Source organism: Eleutherodactylus coqui, chromosome 5, assembly GCF_035609145.1.
Source record: "Eleutherodactylus coqui strain aEleCoq1 chromosome 5, aEleCoq1.hap1, whole genome shotgun sequence".
In the NCBI taxonomy this organism is placed as follows: domain Eukaryota; kingdom Metazoa; phylum Chordata; class Amphibia; order Anura; family Eleutherodactylidae; genus Eleutherodactylus; species Eleutherodactylus coqui.
Genome location: NC_089841.1, coordinates 243,237,003 through 243,264,385, shown reverse-complemented (window position 1 = coordinate 243,264,385; position 27,383 = coordinate 243,237,003). Strand labels below are relative to the sequence as shown.

At 43.3% G+C, this 27,383-nt stretch overlaps 1 protein-coding gene across 3 annotated transcripts in view; it reads right to left on the bottom strand.

Annotated features, from left to right (window-relative positions):
- Nucleotides 1-25,739, bottom strand: part of LOC136628467 (stimulated by retinoic acid gene 6 protein-like) — a 41,636-nt gene extending 15,897 nt beyond the window's left edge. For 2 of the 3 annotated variants that reach the window (XM_066604393.1, XM_066604395.1), the window contains exons 1-8: nt 25,550-25,739; nt 17,740-17,815; nt 10,787-10,887; nt 7,838-7,968; nt 5,015-5,135; nt 4,766-4,811; nt 2,494-2,622; nt 2,246-2,313 (exon numbers count right to left, since the gene is read on the bottom strand). In XM_066604393.1, coding sequence (XP_066460490.1) covers nt 2,246-2,313; nt 2,494-2,622; nt 4,766-4,811; nt 5,015-5,135; nt 7,838-7,968; nt 10,787-10,887; nt 17,740-17,815; nt 25,550-25,560 — 683 coding nt within the window. In that variant the 5' untranslated portion in view covers nt 25,561-25,739. The remainder of the gene's footprint in view (nt 1-2,245; nt 2,314-2,493; nt 2,623-4,765; nt 4,812-5,014; nt 5,136-7,837; nt 7,969-10,786; nt 10,888-17,739; nt 17,816-25,549) is intronic. The other variant, XM_066604396.1, reaches the window with a different exon arrangement.
- Nucleotides 25,740-27,383: the final 1,644 nt, after the last annotated feature.

Below are 27,383 nucleotides of genomic sequence, written 5' to 3'. Positions count from 1 at the left end.
TGCTAGAGTTAACGGGTCACCGGTATATTTCAAGAACGTTTCATACACACTCAGATCTTTAACCTCTTAACGTCACAGGACATACATTCACGCCCTGGCAGGGTGGTAGTTAATGCAACAGGATGTAAACTTACATCCTGTGGATCCTATAGTCACAGGAGCCAACTGTGGCTGCAGCAGCGGGGATCAATGAGAACACCGATCCCCGCTCTTAACCCCTTACATGCCATGATCAATGTACATCGCAGCATGTAGAGGTTTCACAGAGGGTGTACAATCCCTCTGTGTCATGTGATCAGGGAGGGATTGGCCGATGGGTTGCCATGGTAACCAGACGCCATACACTTGTGTCCGGGCCAGCCATGGCCTGTGATCCCTATTGTCTGAGTGATAATACATTGCAGTATAGAAGTACTGCTATGCATTATCATAAGCAGTAGAGCTTTTATGGCTCAGGTCCCCTACAGGGACAATAAAAAATGTAGAAAAAAAAACAAATATGTGTTTTTTTTTTCATTGTATCTGTAATGGCCTGTATAATAAATTGAACACACTATTTATTCTGCAGGGCAAAAACCTTAAAAAAAAACCAAAAAACTTAAAAACAGAGCCAAAATGCTTAGTTCGATCATTTTGCCTCTCAGAAAATGCAATCAGGCCTCTTTCACAAGGGAGGTTCCATTTGCAGCTGTCCGCATCATGGCTAAATCTCACGTTTTGCCACCCATTTACACAGCTGGGTTTGGCATATATACACCGCAGCCCGGAATTCCGTTGCCCCACCACCACCCTTTGCGGGATGATTGCGGAAATAGAAGCTCCCATCTTTTGGGTGCCATCAGCCGACAGCTCCCAGAGAAGCCTATGGGAGCTGGCATAAAAGAAAGAGAGAGTGAGGTGGCAAAGAGTTTAGCAGTGTGAGCCGCTGCTAAAATCCCTCCCCTTGCCGGCAGCTCCCATCGGCTTCTATGGGAGCTGCCGGCTGATTGCGGCCACAAGATAGAGCAAGACCCATCTTTTCCTGCTGTGCGTTAAAGCGTCCGTCTGGAATCCGCAGCGTATGCGCCATCTTTTCCAGCCTCCTGATTTTACTTCCTGAAAAATTGCCCATCTGAACGAATGCATTGGAATCCAGCGCTTCAGAAAGTCGCTATTTTCGGACGACGTTTTATCGCGGCAAAATAGCAGCAATAAAGCGTTTGTGTGAATAAGGCCTAAAAGTGAAAAAAAGCTGTATGTACCCCCAAATGATACCAATAAAAACACTACAGCTTGTCAGGCAATAAACATGTCCTTAAGGGGTTAATGGGTCTATTAACTGATCTTTTAGCTCTCCTGACATGTGTTTTAACCTTTTCCAATCCACTGACGTCTGAAGACATTCTGATTGAAGGCTGTACAGCTCCGATGTTAGAAGACGTCCAGCAGGGTATTCTTACTGTATATTACTGGCCGCTCTGTTGTTGGCGGCCTCTCCAGCATGTCCCATACTGCAGTACTGGCTCTAGCCAGCAGATGATGCTGTTGTATAATGGCAGAAAGAGAAACCCCCCTAGGAAACCCTGAATCCAAAATTGGATTGCAAAGGGTTAATTTATTGTGGTTCACATCTCCATCGGAGGTTGGGTTTCGTTTAGAGCTTCCAGCACTGCATGCAGCACTATTTCATCCTGGAAAAGCCGGATATTATAGCACAACTAAACTGACCCCATTATAATATATGGGGTCTTTTCAGAGCCGTTCAGTTCAGTCATAAAACAGACCCATTCGGCCAGATTTCGTTTTTCTTCTTCAATAACAGAGAATGAAAATGGAAACCACAGCGCTGATGTGAACGAGCCCTTATAATATTCGTTTACTATCAGGAGTTAAACATAATGACAATTGTAATATTATAATGGGTAATGATTAGAGATGAGCGAGCGTACTCGGAAAAGCACTACTCGCTCGAGTAATGTGCTTTATCCGAGTATCGCTGTGCTCGTCCCTGAAGATTCGGGTGCCGCTGCGGCTGACAGGTGAGTCGCAGCGGGGAGCAGGGGAGAGCGGGCGGGAGAGAGGGAGAGAAAGATCTCCCCTCCGTTCCTCCCCGCTCTCCCCTGCAGCTCCCCGCTCCGTGCCGGCACCCGAATCTTCAGGGACGAGCACAGCGATACTCGGATAAAGCAAATTACTCGAGCGAGTAGTGCTTTTCCGAGTACGCTCGCTCATCTCTAATAATGATACATTGTATAATGAAACTTACAAGACAGGTTTTCCAAAGAGTCTCTTGACGTGTTCAGCTTGATGTTTTGGTAGGAAGCTTGTTCCATCCTAATGACACATATGCAAATATGAAGGAACATTGACTCTTACGGTAAAATGTGTGGTACACAACATTGATAAAAAAATACAATTGGCTACATATTCATCAAGAGCAGATTAAACGTTCATTAGGTAATATGTGAGGACAAACACTTAGTGGCAAACAGCCCGGAGTCAGCTGATACTCACATTCTGAATGTCAGCTCCCTTGTAAATTCTGATGTATTTGATGAACATATGAACAAAACGCCCCATCAGGAAGACTAAACACAGCAGCGATGGCCATTCAGAAACTACCTTATTAAAGTAATCAATGTCCTGTAAAACATGAATGATGTCATACTAATGGATACAAATTACCTGGCATCCCTACGACCTATAGACCATAGGAGCACAAGGATTCATATAATATATACATATAATAAATAACTTGTTACACTCTATAATAAATAAGCTGGGACTATTAAAAACAGAGTTCAAGCTGTGCTAGGGCCTATTCTCACATTGCCGTATATTGGCCGGGTTTTCACGCCCGACCAATATACGCTGCCCCTTTGATGCATTGGTTTACAATGCATCAGTGTACAGGGGCGTATCTCCGCAGCGTAAAAGCGCCTAGCTGGGTGCCACCACATCCACAGTGGCAGCTGCATTGACTCCTATGGGAGCCAATGACAGCTGCAGGAGAAGGGAGGTGGGAGGGAGTTTAGCAGCATGACTGCTAAACTCCATCCCCCTTTTCTCCGCCCCTTGCCGCTGTTTGCAATGGAAGGAGCTGGGGAGGGGCGGAGCAAAGCCCCTCCAATTGACCACAGCGGCAAGGGGCGGGAGCTCAGCACACTAGCTCCCGCCCTATCCCGCCTCCTCCCCTTGCAGAGAGTCGGCAAGGGGGAGGGAAGGGGAAGACAGCCCGACAGTGTTCTACATCCAATAAATAGCCATATATTAAAGGGATTTTGTCATCAGGTTCATGTAGCCCGAACCATGGGTGGGCTGAACCTGGGTCAGTGATGCTTGTTGCCCCAGTGGGTGTTTTATTGTAAAATACTGTGGCGTTTTAGAATAAATATACTCTGAAATTTGAATCTGAACTGAACTCCACTGAAGAAGACCACATTGGCTTCTCCCGGCCCATAGCAGCTCTCTTCCCTTTTGTGTAAAGGGTGATAGCTGTCAGTCTGCGACCAGTAGGCAAGGAAAGGTTGGCACAGCCCACTCCTGTGACTTGGAACTCATCTGCGAGTCAAACTTCAAAATGTACTTATTCTGGAACTCCACAGCATTTCTGGATGTTGTAACAAAATACTTGTATTTGTATTTCTGGATATTATGATACAATGCCTGCGGAAATACAATATACTGAGATACTGAAGTATTGCAGTATATTGGATAAGCAATCTAATGATTGCTGGTTTTAAAGATATTTTATTTTCTTAATTAGTAGAACAAAAAAACTATATAAATTTGATATTGGCCCATACAATAACAAGATCTCTCTCCCCCCTGCTAAACCCCGCCGCCCCCCCTGAGCCTGCTCGGATGAGAATGCAGTTGGAGTTGGTATTACTCACGGAGAGCGATGCTCGCTCGAGTAACTGCCTTATCCGAGCAGGCTCGCTCATCTCTAGTGGTTGGAGGTAGTTGAAAAGAAGAGAGAGTCGCTAGCAGGATATACGTCACAGAAAGTATCCGGTGCAATTAAGAATAAACTAATTACCGACGGTTATTGGGGTAGCAGAATGCACAGTAGGACCAATTGAGAATTCAAGGGAGCAGAAAGTAATATATGCGCCTCCATTATTTAAATGGAGACGTTTGAGGAGTTGAGGGAAGAATCTCAGTTAGGCCCAATGTCCACGGGCAAATTTGAATTGCAAACGATCCCCAATTCAAGCCGCCTGTAGGGATGCATGGGCGTCCGCAGCTTAATAAAAGCATGCGGATTTGTTTTGCGGACCTTCTGGTTCGGAAAACAAATCGCAGCATGCTCCATTTTGCTGCGGTTCCCGCACGGACGGCTTCCATTGCAGTCAATTCAATTGCAGACGGCCGTAGATTTCGCAGAAAGCAGGAGATTTTAAAAAATCTCTACATGTGCTGACAGCTGGTCGGGGAGGCAGGTAAGTATCAGAAATACCTCCTGGACAGCAGGGAACCTGCCATAGGAGCCCCGTCACTTGGTACCTGGTGACAGATTTCCTGTAAGCCCCATTGTATGGTTGCTGAGATCTTGAACGTCAGGGATGTTACTCGCTGGTTGTGAGCTGTAAAGGGACCTTCCTAATCCCCTTACATTAGAGGGGTTGCCCAGGACTCTTACTAGGAGTCCCAGACAACCCCTTTAATCCCTCCCAGTTTATAACTACACTGAGATGATCAGCTGGTATTGATTAGTAGATTTTGAATCTGGATGTCCGAGTCACCGGGAGACCGCATGGGTAATACTTTTTGTAAGACTTACATTTCCATGTGGGCACGATATCATGTCAATCACTGTTACTATAAACCTAAAAAACATAGAAAATTAGCCCAGAAATCAATCAACAATTACGGTATACAGCAAATGAATCCAGTCTCTTTTAGAGCGGTTGTGTTGTACTGGGAAACTCTGCATTAAAGTGTGAAATGAATACAAAACATAGAAGAGAAACTACAGACCGGCTTGCTCTGTTCCTGGTGTCCAAGTCGCCGCTCCGTAAGTCATACTCACCACGTCAGCGTGTAGAGAAATCCTATGACAGATCCTATGACTTTGTTGTCTATAGTGACACAGGCGAATATAGGATAATAGGACAGGCCGACCTCAATAGCTCCAACCAGAAGTCCAAGGGCTGGAAATGGAGCACACAAAATAATTCACATCCGTAAAGTATGAAAATCAGGAATATAGCAGCAAAAACAGCGGCCAAGACACTACACTGCATCACCCTACTGCAAGGTAGGCAAACTAAGGCTTTTTTGCAGACTCCTCATCACAATGTATTTGCAGGAAAAATGAGGCTTGTGCGCTTGTCGGCGTATTTTACTGTCCTAGTTGGACACGCATGTCCATTTGTGTGCAGCAGATGATCACGCCCGATGTAAATGGCGATTCAGCCTAATGAGTTACAGATGTGTTCTTTTTTCATGGAATCGTGCAGCGTATTGTGCATCCTGTTGTGCACTGCGCACGCATTTGTGCACGCTCCATAGACTTCTATGGGGATTTCTGGTAAGCAAATGCGTAGGAGGATAGAGCAGGTACAATTTTTTTTCTGCACTTGGGGAATGCACGAAATCAGAAAATGAGAGCAAACCCATTGAAATTAATTAGTTTTATTCTCTACGCATGCAAATATGCCCATGCGAAGCCAGCCCAAAGCGTATATGTTAGAGATGAGCGAGCACGCTCGGATAAGGCATTGCTCTTCTCGAGTAACTGCATTCTCGTCCGAGCAGGCTCAGTGGGGTGGCGGGGGGGGGGGGGGGAGCAGAGGGGAGCGGGAGGAAGAGAGAGATATCTCTCTCTCTCTCTCCCCCCCTCCGCCGCCCCCGCGAGCCTGCTCGGTCGAGTAACTGCCTTATCCGAGCGTGCTCGCTTATCTCTAGTATTTGTCATTTCATGTGTCTTTTCCAAATAAGCCACAATGTGTGTACATGAAAAGGTTTTCTGGCCATTATATAAGTTAGGCCTCGTTCACATGAGCTTGATTTTAGTGCAGTATAGGCGCGTCAAAAAATTGTGGCTATACCGACCGAAAAATCGCGTGAACGGGTGATTTCCAGCTATTAAGTCTCGAGCTTAATTAGCTGTTAAATTGCCCGTTCACACGATCGGGAGCTGCTTGGTACGTGTTATCCTGCTCCCATAGGAGGCTGTGGAGACTCCCATACATTCAAGATAGGTCATGTCCTATCTTTTCACGGACCTTAGATGCGAGCATTGCAGTCGCACGTTCTTTGTTAGGTGCGAGCTTTTAGCGCATCAAAAAATTCCTTCATGTGAACGCTTCTATAGGAAACCATTGGTTCCATTAGAATTTTTCATGCGCCTATACTGCGCTAAAAAACCACCCGTGTGAACGAGGCCTTAGGCTGGATTTACACGAGAGTATGTGTATTTACGTGAACATTTGCGCTGTCTATTTGCGGAATAGGTGTTGCGTATTAGTGCACGATCAGCATATTTTACTGGACTTTTGCACAAAAACACACACCGATGCTCCCATTCATTGACATTAGTGTAATTAGTTCAATATAAACTCTTTTCCTGCACATATACGTAGGGAAATATAATTTTTAGATCTACATATAGATCTCTCATCTATTGCAGGGGTTACGTTTCAGAGCCCCGCGATACGTGAAAATCCACTAAGTAGCGGAGTTACACAAATCAATCTGTTGAGTGAACTGCCAAACAATTGCAAAAGTGAACGAGGGCTCTTTAGCGACGGCAGTTTAATGCAACGAACAAACGGACAGCATGCTCTGATCAGTGAGCCAATCAGCGCCCAGGATACAGAACACATTCCATCAGCCAATAGTGTGCCTTGTACAATCTCGCGTTGGCAAGCGCTAGTGGCGTAATGTATTTCATGTTTGTAACGCAAAATTCCACAATATAGCGAAAAACTCAGCGAAAACAGAATTATATATGGTCTATCTAAAAACCGCAATGCACTGAAGCCGCAATCATACTGTATATATATAGTGGTAACTTGGGGGCTACTCACTCACAGGGACCGCCATCTTCTCCATCTGAGATGGTTTTTCCCACTCTCAGAGAAACTCTGACAAACCGGACTGCTTGAAATATCTGGCGTCTGCCAGCTTTATTACATACTGCAGGGGTAGACACCCCGTAGTGTCTTTGTCACTATACCCAAACAAGGGCATCTAGGGGGCATCCTTCCCTGTCAGACTCGTGACAAGCACTGTCTGGTCCGCCACGGACCTCAGGCTTGCACTTTCTGTTACAGCTTCATCAGCCTCTTCCCCCTTTGCAGTGGCATGCCTGGAGGTTTTATCTCCTCCAACCACACCCCTACAGTTGTCCCAGCTAATTTACTATGTAGTCAAGTCCACCTAATGGCCACTTTGTGTACTGCACTTCACTTCTACAATGTATAAACACATATATATATATATATATATATATTAGCTGTATGAATTAACCAGTGCAGGTTTTAACTATAATATGACTTTCTATAACAATATTTGGTTTTCTTTAAGCCTAAGGCCATCTGCACACAAACTTCGCTAGGCGATGACGTGGAATCTGCGACCTGTCTGCAAAGTCAATTGCAGGCAGGCCGTGGATCGGATGGCTTCCACTGACAGCAATGGAAGTCGTCTGTGCGGACGCCGCACAAAAATAGAGCATGCTGAAATGTTTCCTCCGCAATTTCCCATAACATGCTATCGATTTCCCATAGCATGCTATGAATGGCAATGGCTGCGGATCCGCGGTGCGAACGACGACCGCGGATTCCGCAATGCAAATCCATTCATGTGCAGGTGGCCTAAAAGACAATGGAAATGCTGATATATGTACCTCTTGCCCATGATGGAACGCCAGGTGGCAGATATTCTTCAGAAAACAGTGACATGACCTTATTAGCTATGGCTCCAAATGCAAAGCCAAATGTCCATCTGTTATTAAACGTTCCTAGAAGATCTAATGGACTGCCAATAGAAAAGCAATAGGTTAAAATATCGTATATCAGTATTACTATTATGTACAAGTGAAACATGTAGAGTTTAAAGGCATGTGAGCAACAATGCGACTTGCATGCTTGGCACGGGAAATCGTTCTTCTATGAGGGCTCTCACCCACTGGCGATAGACTTTCCTGCGATGCAAGAGAAAATGCATGATTACGAAACCAATGATTTTCAGTGGTTTCATTCTCATTTGCGATGTCTTCACAGCAAGGTTCGCAGCGCTAAGAAAAATCTGCGCCATCTCCAATTGTTTTCAATGGGGCCGTCAGCAGCAGCAGCGCTATGAAAACATAGGGAGTACATCACACTCCCTTCACACAGCTTTCACAGTTGTGGCAAAGGTCTGCAATGCTATCCCATTGCTTTCAATGGAGCCGGCGCTGCTGCCAACCAATTGAAAGCAATGGGAATAAGGCATTCCCTGCAGCGATGATTTTCAGGGGGGGGGGGGGCATGAAATATAAGCCCTACCCTGAAAATCATCCCTAGCTGTAAAAAAAAATAAAATTAACTTACCTAGAAGAGCTGTCCAGCTCTTCTCTCTGTCCCCGTCAGTCTTCATCTGTCTTCCTGTGGCCGGGGGTGGAAAAATCCCCGCCTCCAGAAAGCGCTGCCTCTGATTGGCTGAGCGCTGTGACTAATCAGCTCAGCTGTCATTCAACTCTAATATCACATTTAAGCAATCTCAAATTCTTTCTCCTTTATTCTAATTAGTTATTCAGAGAAGCAAATAGTATAAGACCTCTCTCAAGTTGCTGCGGTCTGCTCGTCTTGACCTGCGTACTTGCTGAGTGACGATAATCCCCATATACTATCTTGAGGTGTATGTGCATGTAATATGTGCCAAAACAGTGCATGCCATGATTTTCTTTTCTCCTTAGGGAGATCACCTAGATGTACATGGAGTCTGGCTTTGTTTTTAATTCCCAGTCATTGTTACAAGGCTTGTATAAAGAGTCTAACTTTGGCTTGAAGGAGTGCTGCCTTCCAGTAGGTGGCGCTGTGGAGGTATAATTCCATCTCCCTTATATGATTTTCTTTGCACGCACATTTCTCGAACTCTGTTTGAGAGGCACAATTAAAGTCTATGGAAGTTTAGTACTGCATATTATGTGCGTGAAAACTGCGCATGAAATAGGCAGTGACCATACGCTCGTGTGAGAGAGGCCTTACTTAAAGAGGTCAACCACTTTTTACAATTACTTTATATTAGAAGGTTCCTTGCAAACGATCCCATTAATCACCTGTAGTCTACGAAACTAGGCAGCAAGTGTCCAGTTTTCTCCAGCATCACTACAGGGGATAGTAAAGCATTGTATAGTGCCAATTACAATCAATGGGCCGACTGTATAATGCACAAACATACTGGAAGCCGCTGGTTTGCTAAACCAGACAAATAAGGGCCCTTTAACACAGATCAAATGTTGGGTGCAACGATGATGGCTCCAGTGAATGGAGGTGGAGCCGCTCGGGATCGTTACGACCCATCCGTCTCCATTCACAGTAAACAGGCAGTTGTTCATAGATGATTGACTGCCTGTTTACACGGCCGATCGTTGGGCAGTTATTATGCATGCAGAAACAACAGATGAGAAGCAAACAAATATCATTCCTTGTTCAGTCGCTGCATTTACACTGAACGACAATCTTCAGATTCCCTCGATCCAGTGAGAATCGGAACGATGAACGGAGTGTGTAAAAGGGCCCTAAGAGTTATTGAGTACATTAAAACTCAACTGAATCTACAGGCAATCATAGACAGGATTATAATGACATCTGTGTATATAGATACTATAGGATGCACCATTCACACCATCTCCCTGCACAGGTCACAGAGCATGCCACTGTTAACCTCCTACATGCCACGATCAAGGTATATCGCTGCATGTTAATGATTCACAGAGGAAGTGCCCTCCCTCCGTGCCATCATCAGCCCCCTGCAATGTAATTGTGGAGGGCCGATGGGTCGCCCTAGTAAACAGATGCCAGATGCTGGTGTCCCGGCCTATCATAACCTGTAATCGCTATTCTAAGCGATAAGGCATTGAAGTATAGAAGTACTGCAATGCATTATCATAGCAATCAGAGCTTTTTTGGTTCAAGTCCTCTACAGGGGCTTAAAAAAATGTGAAAAGAAAAAATAGTGTGAAAAAAAAAAAAGATGTTAAAAGATGAAAAAAAAAACTATTTTGTGCGCTTTCCCATTTCTATAAGAAAAAATATAACATTTAAAAAAGTTATTCGTTATCAATCATCATATCTGTAACGACGGATGCTCTTTTTGTGCACATCAGTGTATTTTACTATACTTTTTGCACCTGCAAGGCATGTTCATTTGTACACTGCAAACAGAAATGCACCAATGGAAATGACTAATTAGTCTAATGAGTTCTAGATATGTTTTTTCCTGCACAATTACGCAGTGTTTCCCGCATCTTCTAGCGTAGTTTGTGTGCATTTGAGCATCCCATTGGCTTCTATGGGGGCTTTTGGTGTGCAAATGCATCGGAAAATAAAGCCTGCTGCGTTTTTGTTTTTTTGTGTGACCGAAATGCACAGAATAAATCCGCGTGTGAATGAGCCGATTGAAATCAGTGGGTTCTATTCACTGCTTATTGCGCGTGCAAAGTTTGCTTTTTACAAACACGTGTGTAAATATACCCATATAAAGGGGGCTTAGAGTATCTGTCCTGGTTTTTGCCCTAGAGTACAGGCTTACAGCTCAAGTCAAATGGAAAAAAAGTGTAAAGAAAAAAAAAAAACAGCATGAAGATACTTACATGACAAATCCAAATCGCCCATTAAGAAGTTGGATCTTATCATCAAATTTAGTCCTGTAGCTGCGTCTCTCAAGAAAGGAAAGACCTAGAATGATAAGAACCTTAAAAAAGAAAATGTAATATCATGAGCCTTCATGTGTGAGATATTCAAAGCCTCAAGCCTCATGTCCACGGGCCCTCCTTTCCCGGGGACATGAGGCCTGAAAATAAGAATAAACTCACCTCTCCTGGACGCTGCGGGTCTCCCCTCCGTCGCGGCCGGATCTTCTTTCTTCGGCCCAGCGGATGTGCTCGGCACGCCGGCAGCGTGGCGTGTGCATGCGCCGGCCACATCCGCCGGGCCGAAGAAAGAAGATCCGGCCGCGACGGAGGGGAGACCCGCAGCGTCCAGGACAGGCGAGTTTAAATTCTGGTGTGGGTGTTCCGCGGATCCAGACGGCTTCCATAGGCTTCAATAGAAGCCTGTGGGAGCTGTCCCCGTGGGAGACCCGCACTAAAATGGAGCATGTTGCGTTTTTTTTCCTGCACGCGAATCCGCGCCTGAAGGAAAAATGACATCCGCAGGTATTTAATTACCTGCGGGTGTCCAATGCATCCCTATGGGGCAAGGATCCACGTGCGGGAAAAACGCTACGGATTTTAAATCACAATTGTCCGGTGGACATGAGGCCTTCATGTAAGTGAATCATCTTTAGCAACGTCTACTCAACACTTGAAAGGGACCATCCAGCTGGTTATCGGCGCACAGTACAAAAAGCCTTCATCTCTGCTGGTATGGGGTTGCAGTAGTGCCTATGGCATGGCCATGCCTGAAAGGCACTATCAGTGCTGACAGTATATAGAGGTTTTAGATCAACATATGCTCCATCCAGACAACGTCCCTTTCAGGGAAGACCTTGCATATCTCAGTAAGACAATGCTAGATCCCATACTGCATCCATTACAGCAGCATGGCTCCTCAGAAGAAGAGTCCGGGGTGAACCGGCCGCCTGCAGTCTGGACCGTCCACCAATAGGAAACATTTGGTGCATTATGAAATGAAAAATCTGGCAAAGGCGACCGAGGACTGCGGAGCAGCTAGAATACTACATCGGACAAGAATGGAGCAACATTCCTCTCCAGCAATTGGTTTCCTAACTTACCAGAAAGAAGAGGGGATGCTACACAATGGTAAACATGGCCCTGGCCCAACTTGTTTGAGATGTGTTGCTGCCATCAATTCCTGAATGAGTTAATTTTTAAAAAAGGAAATGGAAAAATGTCTCCCTTCCCCCTTCTGATATGTGTTCTACTTGTGAATAAAATATGTTTATATGAGATTTCCAAATCTTTGCATTCTTTTTTTCTTTACATCTTTTTACATTTTACACAGTGCCCCAACTTTTTTGGAATCAGAGTTGTACTTTTGCTGGTCTACCCCAAGGATAGGACGTCAATAGTTTACATCTGGACAACCCCTTTAATACATTCTCTTCTCCTATTTATTCTTAATATGTATTACTGTGGAATGTGTAACAAAGTTTTTTTTACAATGTCCCCTATGTAAAATGACATGTAATTGAGTAGAAGTATGTCGAAAGTCGAGCTATCACAGGCCGCTGTAAAAAGCGCGTTACTTTCAAGTTACCAAACACCACCATGACGATATAACATATATCCTTTGGGTGAAAGAGTATTAGAATCAATTCCGGAAATTATATGGAGTAACGTAGAGTACGAGCAGAAGATCCCAACTACATTGATCCATGGCTGCTTCGGAGCCTGACATCGCATAGCGTGCACGTCAGCCTATTTATAAGGCTAAGAATGGAGACAGAAAATGGTGCCCGATTGGGTAGTTTGCATCACGTGACCAAGAAAAAAATGTGAATAAATTGAGGTCTCCTCCTTTAATTGATCAAGAGTAACGTAGTTATAAAGGTGCAGATTTGGATTGGTGATTTTTTGCCAATGGTTTGATTTATAATCTCTAAATTTTAGGGTTTAGGGTTAGGGTTTAGGGTTTAGGGTTAGGGTTAGGGGTTAGGGGTTAGGGTTTAGGGTTGGCCTTAGTTGCCGACGGTCCTACGGCCCTGCTGCTGCTTATTTAACGGGCCGGCCACTCGTGCACATCTCCAAAGGGGTGTGTGTACCCAACAACCAATCAGGTCGCTGGAATCGCTCACCGCTACTGCAGTGCGGCTGAAATACCAAATATGCTGTCCGGACACCGCTACAGCTGTGAGTAGAGCGGGTACCTAGACCCTCCATCGGAGCCCCTGGTAGTCACCCACGGAGCACCAAGGGCTCCATGGAACACACTTTGGGAAACCATGCTCTAAATAGATATAATATTGTGGGAATGTTACTTTTAGGTTTTATGAGACCCAGATTGCAAATTTAGGAATATTTACGTTACATGGATGTGTATTCGCAACACTGTCGTTTTTATAGTGATGTAATTCTAATTTTAAGGTTTAAAGAAACGTCTAACAATGAAGTGTATGCTATAAAACTCTTTCATGGCACAAGTATCATCTGCCCTGGAAGAAGCTGCACACTAACTGATTTTGATTTGCTATTTTACAAGCACCCCCTTGTGTATATAGTCAGAGGTATCTGTATTTTCCTCTTTTGAGGTCTGCAGCATATTATGTCTGCCCTTATTTGTGTTCATCAGCGGAGGGGACATGTGATTATTGCCTAGGGAATAAAGCATGAATATATCACCTGACAGGCAATATTGACTTGTATTCCTGGAAGGAAGAAGGAGATCCCCTGACTAATGTCACATTCAAGAGTTGCATGTTAATCACAAAAAGTATTGCATCAATAGAATCCCAATATCTCAAATAGTAGTAACGCTGCTACAATAGAAAGAAAATCACTGGGACATGTGTAGTCATCAGCCCCAAACCCCAACATCTCAAATCCCCCCAAGAATTTATCCCCTTAAAGGGGATGTCTCGAGGAAGCAGTGAATTTTTTTTTTGCCCAGTCCCCCTAATTAAGCATACATTACTAAGCCTCCCTGTAAATGACTTTTCTAGCTGGTTTGTACTTACAGTTCCAGCGTTTCAGCAACTTATAAAACTTTTCCCAAGATGGCCGCCGTCTCTTTTCCAATCGCTTGCTGTAGCCCGACGTGCGCGCTCCCGAGACGCTACCAGCTGTGTCTCCCTGACAACCAGATGCCCCGCAGCCGCCGACCGGACCCCTGGATTGAACGCGGCCGACCACGGCACACAGTCACCCACCGCCAGGCAGCAGGTAACCGGTGCTAGACCCCTGACACAAGACGAAGGCCCCCCCGGCCCAGCGGCAGCCCCCCCGGCATAGTGACAGCCCCCCCGGCACAGCGGCAGCCCCCCCGGCACAGCGGCAGCCCCCCCGGCACAGTGACAGCCCCCCCCGGCACAGTGACAGCCCCCCCCGGCACAGCGACAGCCCCCCCCCCCCGGCCCATCACTTACCTGGGCGGCAGGACGGAGGGACAGCAGGGCGGCTTCTCGTGACAGCTCGGTGGCTCTGCACCTTCCTCTAACAGAGGAAGGTACAGAATGGCCGCTCCAGCGCGCTCCCGAGCAGTGACAGCTCGTCTGCGCATGCGCAGAAGAGCTGTAGCGGCGAGCACACTGAAGCGGCTCGTGCTGAGAGGAGAAGACCGGACTGCGCAAGCGCGTCTAAAAAAGCAAGCTACCAGCGAATTTAGACGGAACCATGGAGACGAGGACGCTAGCAACGGAGCAGGTAAGTGAATAACTTCTGTATGGCTCATATTTAATGCACGATGTATATTACAAAGTGCATTAATATGGCCATACGGAAGTGTATAGACCCACTTGGTTTCGCGAGACAACCCCTTTAAAGTACCCAGGCATACATTTATATCATGGAGGTTCGGGGTTCGTATGGGGAGGTATCATGGGTCAATCCTACTCCATACAATGTGGGTGCCACTGTTTCTTACTGACGATTTGGAGTCTAGGTATACCCCTTTAATGAGGGAGTTTGGTTTACCTAGACATTCTAGAATTAGATACTTTCAGCTGCCTTGGCAGTGCCAACAAAGTTTTCTGACTTCATTTGCCAAGATTTTATTATTTTCGGCTCTCTTTAATAATTAATAAACTATGTGAGTTTCACGTATTTACGTAATTGTGAGAGGAGGCAAAGGGAAATAAGAAGAGAATCAATTGGGATAGAATATTTGACAACTCCACCAATATTACTTAGAATGCTTCTTGCAATATTGCAGATTGATTGGCTATTTACTGGTTATACTGCACTTTTTTTAGGTAACATTTATAAGTGGGACTCGGATCTAAGTCCCAAGTCAGATATAAGATCTCAGGCTTCAGCCAATATGATACATCTTCTCCGGAGATGTTCAAAGCTTCACCCATTCTGTAGGCGTAACACATTGTGGTCCCTTGATCCCCTTTTGTTAGGTTTGCTGGGGGATGAATCTTATATAAAACAATAATGCAGTTAGGTATACTAGAAGTTTACCTTGTCACCAGTCTATGAGTTTTCTTTTCTAAAAACAATCCCTTTATTCATGCACAGCCGGATTATTTTTGACCCAAAAGAGCTTAAAATTGAAAAAGTAAGATCTTTTTAACCGATTCTGCCTTCTCCTTCACAAGCTACACAGTTCTCAATGAGTGCAATGCAGTGCAGAGAGAAAGCACTGCTATTTGACCCAGCAATCACATGACCACTGGGTTTTCTCCCTGTTATAGCAGAGCTGCAGGGTCCTAACAGACCCAGATCAGCTCTGTTAGTGATGGTGTTTTCCCCTGTAACTGGGGCTCCTATGAATGCCCCAGCTGCAGTGGAAAAGCGTGAAATAAAAAAATATATATATGAATGTCCCCCAGAGGTCTTATATGACGTCATGGGGAACATAGATATAAAAAAAAATTAGTTAAAAAAATAAGTAAAAAAAATTACAGAATAAAAAAAGTATATATACATTTTTTTTAAAAATGACCCACCGCTGACTCCAACCAAAATCATCATCGTATGTTCTCTGTAATCCAAGACTATACAAATTATATATCAAAACATCCAAAACAAAATGAGAAGCCTGTACTTTATTTTAGCATAAATATACTAATTCTAAAAATAAACAACTATAAATATTTTTAAATAAAAAAAATGGGGAAAAAAGTCAGTGAAAAAAATATACAAAAGATACCCCTATATGTCACGAAAACAAAACGCAGCGAAAATAATTATGGTAGCTGAAGAAAAAAAATAGCGCTATATAACCACCACATGGGTAAAATCTGTATGGCCCTGTAGGACCAAAACACCCTGGTCCTTAAGGGGTTAAAACATTGAGTTTTTTGTATTATTATGGTTGATAAAAGGTACAGTAGGTATTAGCAGTGTAGTATCAGAACTGTTATTGTGGGTTGTACCAGTCTCATTATTGCAGGTCTGTTCTTGCATCCTGGTTCGGACTGGCCTATAGGGGAAGAGGTGAATTCCCTGATACGCCATGAAACAGGAGTGGGGCCTAGGAGCCCAATCCCTCCACTTCCTGCACAAGAGGGGTGTATAGCGCTGTACACTTCGCTGTGGTACATATGAACAGGCAGCATTTCAGCCTCCTATGTATCCATATAATAAACTGCCTAGACCGGTGCTGCGGCTCCCAGGCAGGGAATCACTCAGGTGACATTAAATGCCTTTTCCGGGATACATGGGGGTCGGAGCAGAAGCGCTGCTCCAGCAACTATGTAGTGGCCAGCACTTGTAATTTCAGACACAGCTCTCATTCATTTCAATCAGAGCTTCATCTACAATTACGAGTGCCGGCCGATACATAGGGGTCAGAAAAGCTCTTCCGCTGACCCTGTTGTATTCCAGTAGGTGCTGCCTGGAAAACCTCCTTAGGCTGGGTCCCCACGGGCGGAATCTCCACATAGTAGCAGCAAAGTAGATGAGATCTTGAAAGTCTCGACCACAAGTTACAGAAAAAACCCACACAAAACCTGTGGGAAAATTCACATTCAATTCCGCAGCATGTCAATTTTATCGCTGTTTCTGCTGTGAAATTCACCTCTTCTCAATAAGCGGGTGAATTCCACACAAAAATATGCAATAAAACCAAACGGTGTGAGTTTTAGGCAGACTTTCTGCTGGTGATTTGCTGCGGAATGTCGGCCCCGTGTAGACCCAGCCTTATGGTATGTTTACATGTAGAGGTGATGCTGCAAAATATACAGCATTTCTGCAAAAAGACACAGAAATCAGCTTCCACAGCTGATTTCAGAAGGCACCGCACTCCCTCTCCCCTCCGAAGTGTTTGTGCTCTCAGCACCTCTAGTAAGCGTAGCGCCGTTGGTCAGGTGATGTGGAAGTGGCCAGCGGCGCTGCACTCACTAGAATGTCGGAGGTAAAATCATATGTCGTGATAAGCCACGATCCTAGCTACGCCCACTGAGAACACACCCTTTTTGGTAGGGGTGCCCCATGATAAAAAATTTTCACAGGAGTGCTGAAAAGTTTTGGAAACACTCATATAGACACATAGGCTGGTGCTGGGATGGCATGTAAGTGCACTGGGAGTTCTGCCAGTATCCTCCCTCCATAGTTCCTGCCTTCTCTTTCTATTGACGTGTATAGAGAATGTGGCAGCTAGGAATTTGTTAATGGGCATCAGATTATATCTGCATGTAGCTGTCCAGTGGGACCCCAGAGGGAATGTTACTGTTGGGCCCTGGGGATTCCAGTCCAACACCGCCTGCATCCCGTCTTGTAGCACAACTTGGCACGCATGACTGCCTTAATGGAAGAGCCTTATCCAAATGGTATAATGTAACACACAATTCATACCATTAGAACCTCGATAATTATGATTGTTACAATTGGACAAGTTATGAGTCGTGTTTTTCATGCACATAAGGACAAATACAATGATTATTTCACTGTTCAGCCTTTTTATGTAACCTCATACTCACCGAAGGAATGAGCGAATAATGCAGAAACAAATCTGTGTCTATTAGGCCGTCGCAGGTGCCATTTAGAGGGATTGTTCTGTGGAAGGAAAAATTATAAAAGAGGTGAACATCACTGTCTATAGAAGAAATGATGAAATATTAGAAACACAGAGGTCCTGACACATGAAGTAATTATTCCAATTATGTACATAAAACACAAGTCATCCCGGTATCATTTTACCTGTCAAATTTGTGGGAGAGTTATCAATAGAGCCGTAATGTGCACAACTATGCCTGTCAGTGAAAATGGTGACAATTGGGCCAAATTTATTAGGATTGTGGTATCAAGCACATATGTACAGTACCATAGTGGCAAACCATGGCTGTTATTGGGTCCTTTAAGAGAGGGGACCCAGGTCTGGATGTTCCTATTCCTGTTGCCATTGAGCGTTGAGAACCTGTGCAGGACACCCCTCTCGAGAAGAACTGTCAATTAATGAGAGGTGGCAGAGCCTGGCACCAAAATAGGGTGGCCATTTAAACATTTGGTATGGGGCCCCTGTTATGAACAGCGAGTGTGGACCCACTGTGTCCACTAACCGGTCTGACTTTGGGCTAATCCCGAGGGGGTTATCCTGAAGGGTCCTGGTATTCAGCCTTAACACCTGTACAGGGATCTGGCCCCTCGCAGCGGGGCATCGAACAGGCCACTACCTCAGGAGTAGTCTCGGTGTAGTTGGCAGCTGACCCTCAGAGGTCAGACACTGGTGCAAAGCACTGTGAAACAGTGCAGGCTATGGACAGAATCCGGGATGATGATAGGACCGGCAGAGTGCAATGATGACAGTAAGTCCAGGTATTCAGATAGACACAGGACAGACACCAAATGCATAAACAGGAGGCCTTTGCTAGGTGACCTGCAAACATACATCAATACTCGGGCAAGGAGGAGGATCCTCAGTGCAGCTAAATAGGGAGGTAATAGCCAATTACCCTGCAGCTGGGTCAGAGCACTGGGGGTTTAACTCCTGCAGTGCTGATGGAAAGCACAAAGCCCTGGGGAGGGTTAACTCCTGCACTGCACATGGAAAGTGAAAGAGTAGCATACAGGAGGAGTGGTACAACGCCCGCGTCTGCCTGGAACAGCAAGAGGATGGCTGCCCTGGGTTGACAACCTAACAGCCCCCCTTTCTTCTATGTACACCACTGTTGCTGGACATGTTAGACAATATTCTCTTCCTTACATCATCATGTAGCTGACATACAGTATTTTGCACATAAAAATTGTAAACATTTTTAAAAATTTGCACCTAAATAAAAAATTCTTTCAAAACTATGTAAAGTCATTAACATAAGAGAGGACAGAATGCGGTTGAAAATGGATTGGATAAGTTTGGGGCAGAAAAGTGGCAAATGATGTTTAACACTTATAAATTGTGATTGTTCTCAGTGAGAGAAGCCAAGTAATCTTGTGGATATGATACCTTTTAATGGCTAACAAAAATACATGATGTTACAGCGAGCTTTTGGGGATATCTCGCCCCTTTCGTCAGGCTAATGAATGAAACTAGTTTGGATGGCACATCTGCATCTGTATGTTATAATTATGTGTCATTCAAACTAGTTTCATTCATTAGCCTGACGAAGGGGGCAAGATATCCTGAAAGCTCGCTGTAACATCATGTCTTTTTGTTAGCCATCAAAAGGTATCATATCTACAAGATTACTCGGTTTCTCTCACTGAGAACAATCACACTTTGCTCCACTGGCTAACACGGTACCAAACCTTTTTTTTTTTTTTAAATATATTTTTATTAGCATTTTAAATGGATACATACATGGCAGATGTTTTAAGAAAATCTATACAGAGTTTCGCATGATATACATTTCTTTTACAGTGATATTACATTGTTTAGGTACTGTCATATGCGTATTTCTCTCTGTAATCTTCCCAATTATTTTGCCTCCAACCCATGTATGATCCTTTCTTATTTCGGTAAAACTCTCTCCCAAATATGGTAACAGTTATTAACATATTGAAACACACATTGAAATTCAATGCTAATATTAACCATCAACTATCTAATCTAATCCGCGAACTAAATCCCGGCGAGTATGTTCCTTTCAGATCAGTCACGATATTTTCAGTGATCCCAGACTGTTCAAATCCTTTTGACTGTAGTACCGTGTTGTGTTAGCAAATTGCGTCATGCATTCTTTGATTTCGCTGGGGTTAAGAATTTTTTCTATAAATTCCCTCCAGTTTTTGAAGAATTTTGAGGTTTGGGATTCCAATCTCCGTTCTATCTCAATTTTTTCCATTTTTAAGAGATGTTTTAGCTGGTGTATCACCTCTTCTATCCCTGGGGATTTGGCTTGTAGCCAGTTATTTAGAAGGCACCTTTTACTAATTAGAAGTATGGTATGGGTCATTGTGGTTTTTCTAGCCTATTCTGGCAGTTGGTGGAGTACGAATGTCTTTGGTGATAGCTGCAGGAATTGGCCTCCAATGTCTTGTATTATTTTTTGGGTCCCCACCCAAAATGATTTGATTTTAGGGCAGTGCCAAATGCCGTGTAAAAAATCTGAGTTGGGTAATGCGCATTTTGGGCATGCTTGTAGTCTTGCTGGACCATTTGGGTTCTGAGGTATGTTGAACCCATAAATCGCTCTGTGGATTATCTTAAAATATGTTTCCCGCCATCTTTCGTTTGATACCGCCCTTCTCACAGAGTTCCAGCTCTTGATTATGCCCTCAGATATCTCTGGATCCTGTAGGTCACTTATCCATCTTTTAAACAAGTTCGAGCCATTCTCTTTCACCCATGCTTCCCTGAACTTAGTATATAATACTGAAATTGATTGTTTATAGGTACAGTTTTGGATTAGGATATCTATAGAGTTGAGTACTGCCTCTTTTGAAATGTCAGTTAGCCTATTCCGTAGGAAGTTTTTCATTTGTGCATATGGGAGAAAATGGGATGTAGGTAGGTTATATTTTTCACCCAATTCCTTGAAGCTCATATATCTAGGAGTTTCTGGATGTATAAGATGTTGGACTTTTAAAATGCCCCTCTGCTGCCAAACTTTAAACATTTTGTTTTCTTGCCCTTCTTTGAATTCAGGATGGTTCCATAGGTCCATATGTTTGGATATTTTGAATGGTAAGGCGTACATCTTACGGGCTATCTTCCATGCTGCTATGGTATCTCTAGCCATGATCGAATGTTTACTCTCTTTAGGAAGGTTGGAGAAGCTGGTATGCAGGAGGGCATTTAGGCTCCATGGGCTGAGTAGTTCCGTCTCCAGATCGATATTGGAGAAATTATTAGATCCCCTTATCCAATCTATAGAGTGTCTCATGAGGCTGGCTACGTTGTACATGCGGATATCTGGGAAATTTAAGCCACCTTCACCCTTAGGAAGCATCAGTTTTTTTAGGGCGATATGCGGTCGTTTCCTTGACCATATAAAGGATGCGAGTGCTGTGTATAGTTTTCCCAAATCCCGTCTCTGTAGTAGAAGGGGGATTGTCTGTAGTGGGTATAGCAGTCTTGGGAAACTAACCATTTTAATTAGATGGCATCTGCCCAAGAAAGAAAGTGGCAGGTTACTCCATTTATTCAGTTCTTTAATTATCTTCTGTATTAGTGGGGGATAGTTTAGTGAGTAGAGGGATTCTGGTCTTTTACCTATGTATATTCCCAAGTATTTAATACTGTTTTTTGCTATATTTACTGGGTAATTTTTGAGGGCTGTGTCTGCCAGTCCACCTCTGGGAGAGATATCTAGCAGGTCACATTTAGTAGTATTAACTTTAAAACCCGATTTTTCCCCAAAGGCTCTTAATAAATCAAAAACCCGAGGTAAATCGGTGAGTGGCTGGCCCAGCGCTATCAGGATGTCGTCAGCAAATAGCATAGTCTTAACTGTCTTAGCCCGAATCTTAATACCTTCAATCTCTGTAGTGCTCTCTAGGAGTCTTGCCAAGGGTACTTCAGAAGGGTCGGCGATCTAGGGATTATTCTGATTGTCAGATTGGAGTCGGGAAGGCATCTTGTCCCTTTAATGTTTTTTCTCTGGATCAATATTGGAGGGGGGGGGGGGGGGAGTAGTAAAAGGCTGAATTGGATGGGCACATGTCTCTTTTCAGTCTAACATACTACGCTACTATGTTTTAACCCTCTGAACTTTTCACTATGGCTGCAGTTTGATTTTTTTTAGTTTTGGGAGCTTTGTTAAAAACGTAGAACAGAGCACCACAGCTATGTCATTTACAACTGCTATTATACTACAATAAATAATAGACTATGTATTACAAAAGCCACACTGGAATATCAGCATAAGCTCAAATAATATATTTTAACCCTTTGCAATCCAGTTTTGGGTTTCCTAGGGGGGCTTTCTCTTTTTGCCATTTTACAATGGCGCCATCTGCTGGCTAGAGCCAGTACTGCGGTATTGGACATGCTGGAGACGCCCCCTGACAACAGAGCGGCTGGCAATATACAGTAAGAATACCCTGACGGACATTTTCCGACATCGGAGCTGTACAGGTTTCAATCAGAATGTTGGAAGACGTCAGACAGTGGATTGGAAAGGGTTAACATTTGAACTTTATATAATGAATTGTTAGTTCTCCTATGCACTTCCTGCTCCAACACGCTTCTGTACTAATACAAGTCTGGAAAGATAGGAAGAACACAGATCAAGATAACCATCGACTGAGCAAAGGTTGCTAACTGGAAGTTGTTGCTCAGCAGATATTGTTGCGTTAACTCGTCACAATTCTTCCTGTGTGCTCAATTAGGTCACATACAGTATTCTACTAAAGTGATCACACACCTGAGCAAGAATCAAAAGTAGTATTTATTTCCATGTGTTAATAATTAGAGGGGCTCCTTTGGTTCTAATGACATTGGATACTCTTCATCACAAACTTTCTAGTCCTCTTTTATTCACTTCAGCTTTTATTTCCCTCCATTCAACCTGTAAAAGTCTGATGGATTCTCTCAATGAAAATGGACACTGGTCATTGTGAAGATAGATATTGTGATGTAGAGACTATGTTAGCCCATTCAGTATGCTGGCTGTATGGCGGCCATTGTATGTAGTTAGCAAGCATTTGTATTTGTCAATGTTTCAATCTCACCGTCCCCTCCCTTGCATTTGGCAAGCCTTTCGATGTGCAAGAGGCCGAGGAATCCTGTTCTACTGGCAATAAAACTAGACATTAATACGTAAGTGCTGAATGGCCCTCTAGCAAGAAATTGTGAGCGGTGTAAGGATTTTTTTTATGAAGGGAATCTTTTAATAAAGGTTATTGGGTCATCTGAAGGGCCCAGCCCGATATGAATTATGTCTTCAGAATCGGACGGGCCAGCTGAACAAAAGGCATCTACACATGTTGCGCTACGAACTAGGTAATACCCCAAAATATCATATCTGCGTACCAGGGCATAATTTACCTGTCATGCTTGATATCAAAGAATAGAGAAAATCATGACTAGAAATATGACAAGCCTATATTCACAATCGGCGGGCCTCCTTGTAGCATGACTTTGTAGCGCTCTTTTGCCTGAATTTTCGGGTGGGCTTGAATGGCTATAATTGGTTCATCAAGAGCTGGCTCTGAATTGGCTGAGCTGCGGCGCTTAAGAACCAATCAGAGCCAGTGCTTCCTGGAGGCGGGGTTTTTGAACCCCAGACCAGGAAGCGCTGGGTGACAACTACAAGCAAGTCTGCCGGAGATGCAAAGGAGAAGTGTGACGGAGCCGGACAGCACCTATTAGGTGATGTATTGTGTTGGTTTTTTTTAATGCAGCTAGGGCTTACATCAGGAAAAAGTTTTCTATTTCATCAGAACAAACATAGAAGATTATCCGATGGCTTTGAATGAAGTAGGCCGTGGTTAATCCAAGAAAATCTGAAGATAGCTATGTACATTAGATCATCGTAGGCTGAACACTTATTCGGCTGACACTATCCTCCCCCCTCCCCCCCCGAACCTTACTTTCTCTTTTGAGTGTGACCATTTCAATACAATTAAAGGGTTTTTTTTGGAACTGTAACCTTCTCTATTTATGACCGATAGGTTATCTATAGATGATTGGCAAGGACCCACCACTCAGATCTCCACCGATGAGCTGATTGCCAGTGCCGTTGTCGCTATGGTCAGCGGAAGAAACAGAAAGTGCTGACCATAGTGCAACGCCTCAGCTTGGTACTGCAGCGAAACTTCCATTGAATTCAATGGAGCTGCAACTGCAATACCAACCTGGGTTTCTGTACTATTGTCAGCGCTTTCTGCTTCCTCTGCTGACCATAGAAACAGTGGGAATCAGCTGGTCCGTCGATTATTAATAAAAAAAGTTAACAGAGTCTTTGAATACTCCTTTAGAAAGAAATTGTCAAAAATACTGACTAAACAGAATACAGAGACAGCTCAAACATCCAAATGACCATTGGAGTCTGGAAAGAACTTGAAGTTTTGGGCCTCTCAAAATATCTCCCTTTGGCTTTGTAACAGCCTTGCACACAAGTATGAGGTGGTCAACTTTTATATTTTATGATGAACATACATTTCCATCCTTGGTGAACAACCCCCCAGTTTTGTCTCTGATTAGTGATTTGCTGTTTGAAACATGGGGGGGTTTCCAAACTTTTGGAGGGTTCTGTAGAAACTGGCAAGTATTACTTTCTTTGCACCTATGTAAAGACTGATGGAGATATCCAAGTTTTTTTTTTCCAGATGTAAAAAAAACAATCTGTCTGGGATGATTTAGTGATTCCTGCATTGAGCAGGGGGTTGGACCTGATGACCCTGGAGGTCCCTTCCAACTCTACCATTCTAGGACTCTATGAAAGGTGACAAAATGTTGCCCAATGTAGCTTGTCTTTTGAATGTAGACTGGTATGCATTTTCCAGTATATTGGAAAAAGTACTGGAAAAAGTTTTATAATCCCAACTGGAGAAACTCTAATGAGTATTGGGTAACAAAATTCAATTTTGAATCCCTTATTACAAGTTTGGTTCCATAACTTTTCAAAGGTTGATACCGATCCTCGGAGGCTGCTACCTGTTTTGCTCTCATTATCATCCAGGGTTTGAGTAATCTCTCACTAATATTTTGACTTTCATTATAATAGGCTGATCTAAAAAGCCCTCACATATTCCCTTATATACCACTTGAAGCATGCGAGACTGAAGTCTTTGCAGTAAGCTTTCTATATAATGTAGTTATATTGCTTTTTTTTTTTTTTTTTCACTCAAGATGTCATCTTTTAGGTTCAAATCCATGATGTGAAAATGTAGACTTCACATTCAGGGGTTTAGTCAAATACGACATAGAAGCTGATATGGACATGACATTCCCTTCCTCCCCCCCCCCCTCCCCAGATAATGAGAATGTCATCAATACAACATCCACACCAACTAATGTATAGAACAAAAGTATTACTGTCATAATTAATATACATTTACTTGCACTAGTATATATACAGCATTGCTAATGTTGGTGAAAAGCGAGCGCCTATTGGGTTTCCTTGAAAAAGTAAATAAAAACTTGGGGCAAAACAAAATGAATTCTGGGACAATAAAAGTAAGTCACACTAAATAATATGGCTTCAGTCCTGACCGTATGCCTGCACACATTATCACAATGGCTCTGACTACTGGTCCTTGGCTACAAGTCCTGACCCCTCACCATTGACTACAACAGACCCGGCTGGCAGGTCACTGATTGTGTTAGTGAGTTACTACTTGGATAGTACACAGACTTTATATAAAAAGTATAAAAAGAGTAAAAGTATAATATATAACAAAGTTTACCTTATATACATGATGGCAGAATGCCAAAGCCAAGGTTGTTCTTGGTTGCCGTCAGTAGGTCACAGAAAACGGTTTCTGTCTATAGATACAACTACACATGCCGAGGTATTAGCTTTTTGAAGTCCGGTGATTCAATGGAGCCAGGTATCAGTGTCTCCAAAAGTAAGTGACAGTTACGGGCTGACTTGTCTCTTCCTGTTCTTTGTGACATCGCAATAATTAAGTAAACATGCAGTCAAATATTTACTAAACCGTTTCAGCGGAGCCTCATCCTGATACTGGGAATGTTTTAGTCCTAGTGAAACTTAAAGGAACAAGTCCCTTTACTCCCAACAGATTCCCCAGGAATGAGAACAAAAAGTGAGCAAAACCCTGGAGTTTTTCTTTCAAGTAGGTTGTTAGAAATCCTATTCAATAATTTAGTATTTATGTTTAATTTTTCTATTATTGGCTGAAGGGCATTTAATCCAGGGCACATAGCAGGTGCCTACAACAGGAATGGCAAAATTCCAATGTTTATTTAGACTCTACCAACCTCCTACATGAATTATGTTGCACATTTTTATATACGGGTAATTTAGGGGTTAGTGATAGGATTCCTGTCATACTTTTGTAGGTCTAGAGTGGTCTTGAAGTTAAAGGCTATGGAAAACTTTGTGCATGAAAAATCAATACACACATATTTTACTAAGTTCCTGCAGAAAAGAATGATGCACTTTTCTGTTTTTTTAAAATTTGCATTGAGTTTTCCTTCTTATGCATTCAGAAAGCCTCATACTTGTTTGGCAGGCTCTTATACATTCAAGTTAAATTCCTAGCACTGATCAGCTGGATCCTTTCAGGAGCATGTACAAGCTCAGCCCCCCTCCCCTCTCCTCTTATAGAGGCTGTGTAGCATAACCACACCCATTCAATACTACACAGCTATCTCTCTGTCTTTCTCATCCTCTCTCTGAGTAGCTGCTGGTTACATCCCTCCCTCACTACTGATTAAAGCAACAATTCACTCAAAGTGAATTAAGCCCTCTGTAACAGTAGCTTTCTTGCTCTCTGTCCTCCTGATCTCCTCCACCATCCTCTGGCATTGTCATGTGAAGGGGTTAATAGTGGTGGTTTAGGGCACCACACTGTACCATTTCATCCATATAGGTAAAGAATATATTTTTTTTACACACAGCTCAAGAGCTCTCTTGCTTCATTCCCTTCACACAACTATCAAATGACATTATATAATTTTGTCTGCCTCCAGCTACCACTAGAGGGAGCTCACTGCACAGGGATTTACATAGCTCCCATTGAGCTCAATAGACAGCTAGATCATCGAATCCCTTATTACACAGGAAAAGAGAAAGTAGGTATGGTTAGCTCGCCAGCTCATAAATCAGCATGACTCTTCTTGCCACATGACTCCTCTCCCCTCACTTGCATGTAATGCAGAATAAATTTGGAACCTAATTATGGAAGTAAATACACTAATTAGGGAAAGAGAAGGCATTAGAAGTGATTGATTTTTATATCCTCTGCTAGCCAGTAAAGTTAGTTTTAGGGGTGAGATGTGTTTTTCTCACATAGTAACATATTATATATAACATATATAACTGTTCATTATTGCTATTAAGAAGTCTGAAAAATATGGCAACCTATCGAAACTGCAAAAGCAGCCAGACTGTGGGCACAAAACATAACTGGAGGAGTTATACTGTATTTACTGGGGAATTATGCTTTTATTTAAAGTGGAAATGGACTTTAAAGGGGTTGTGTGGTTTGAAATTGAAAATGTTTAGCATGGGTTAAAATAAAAAAATAGCATACTCACTTGTCTTTGTCCCCCAGG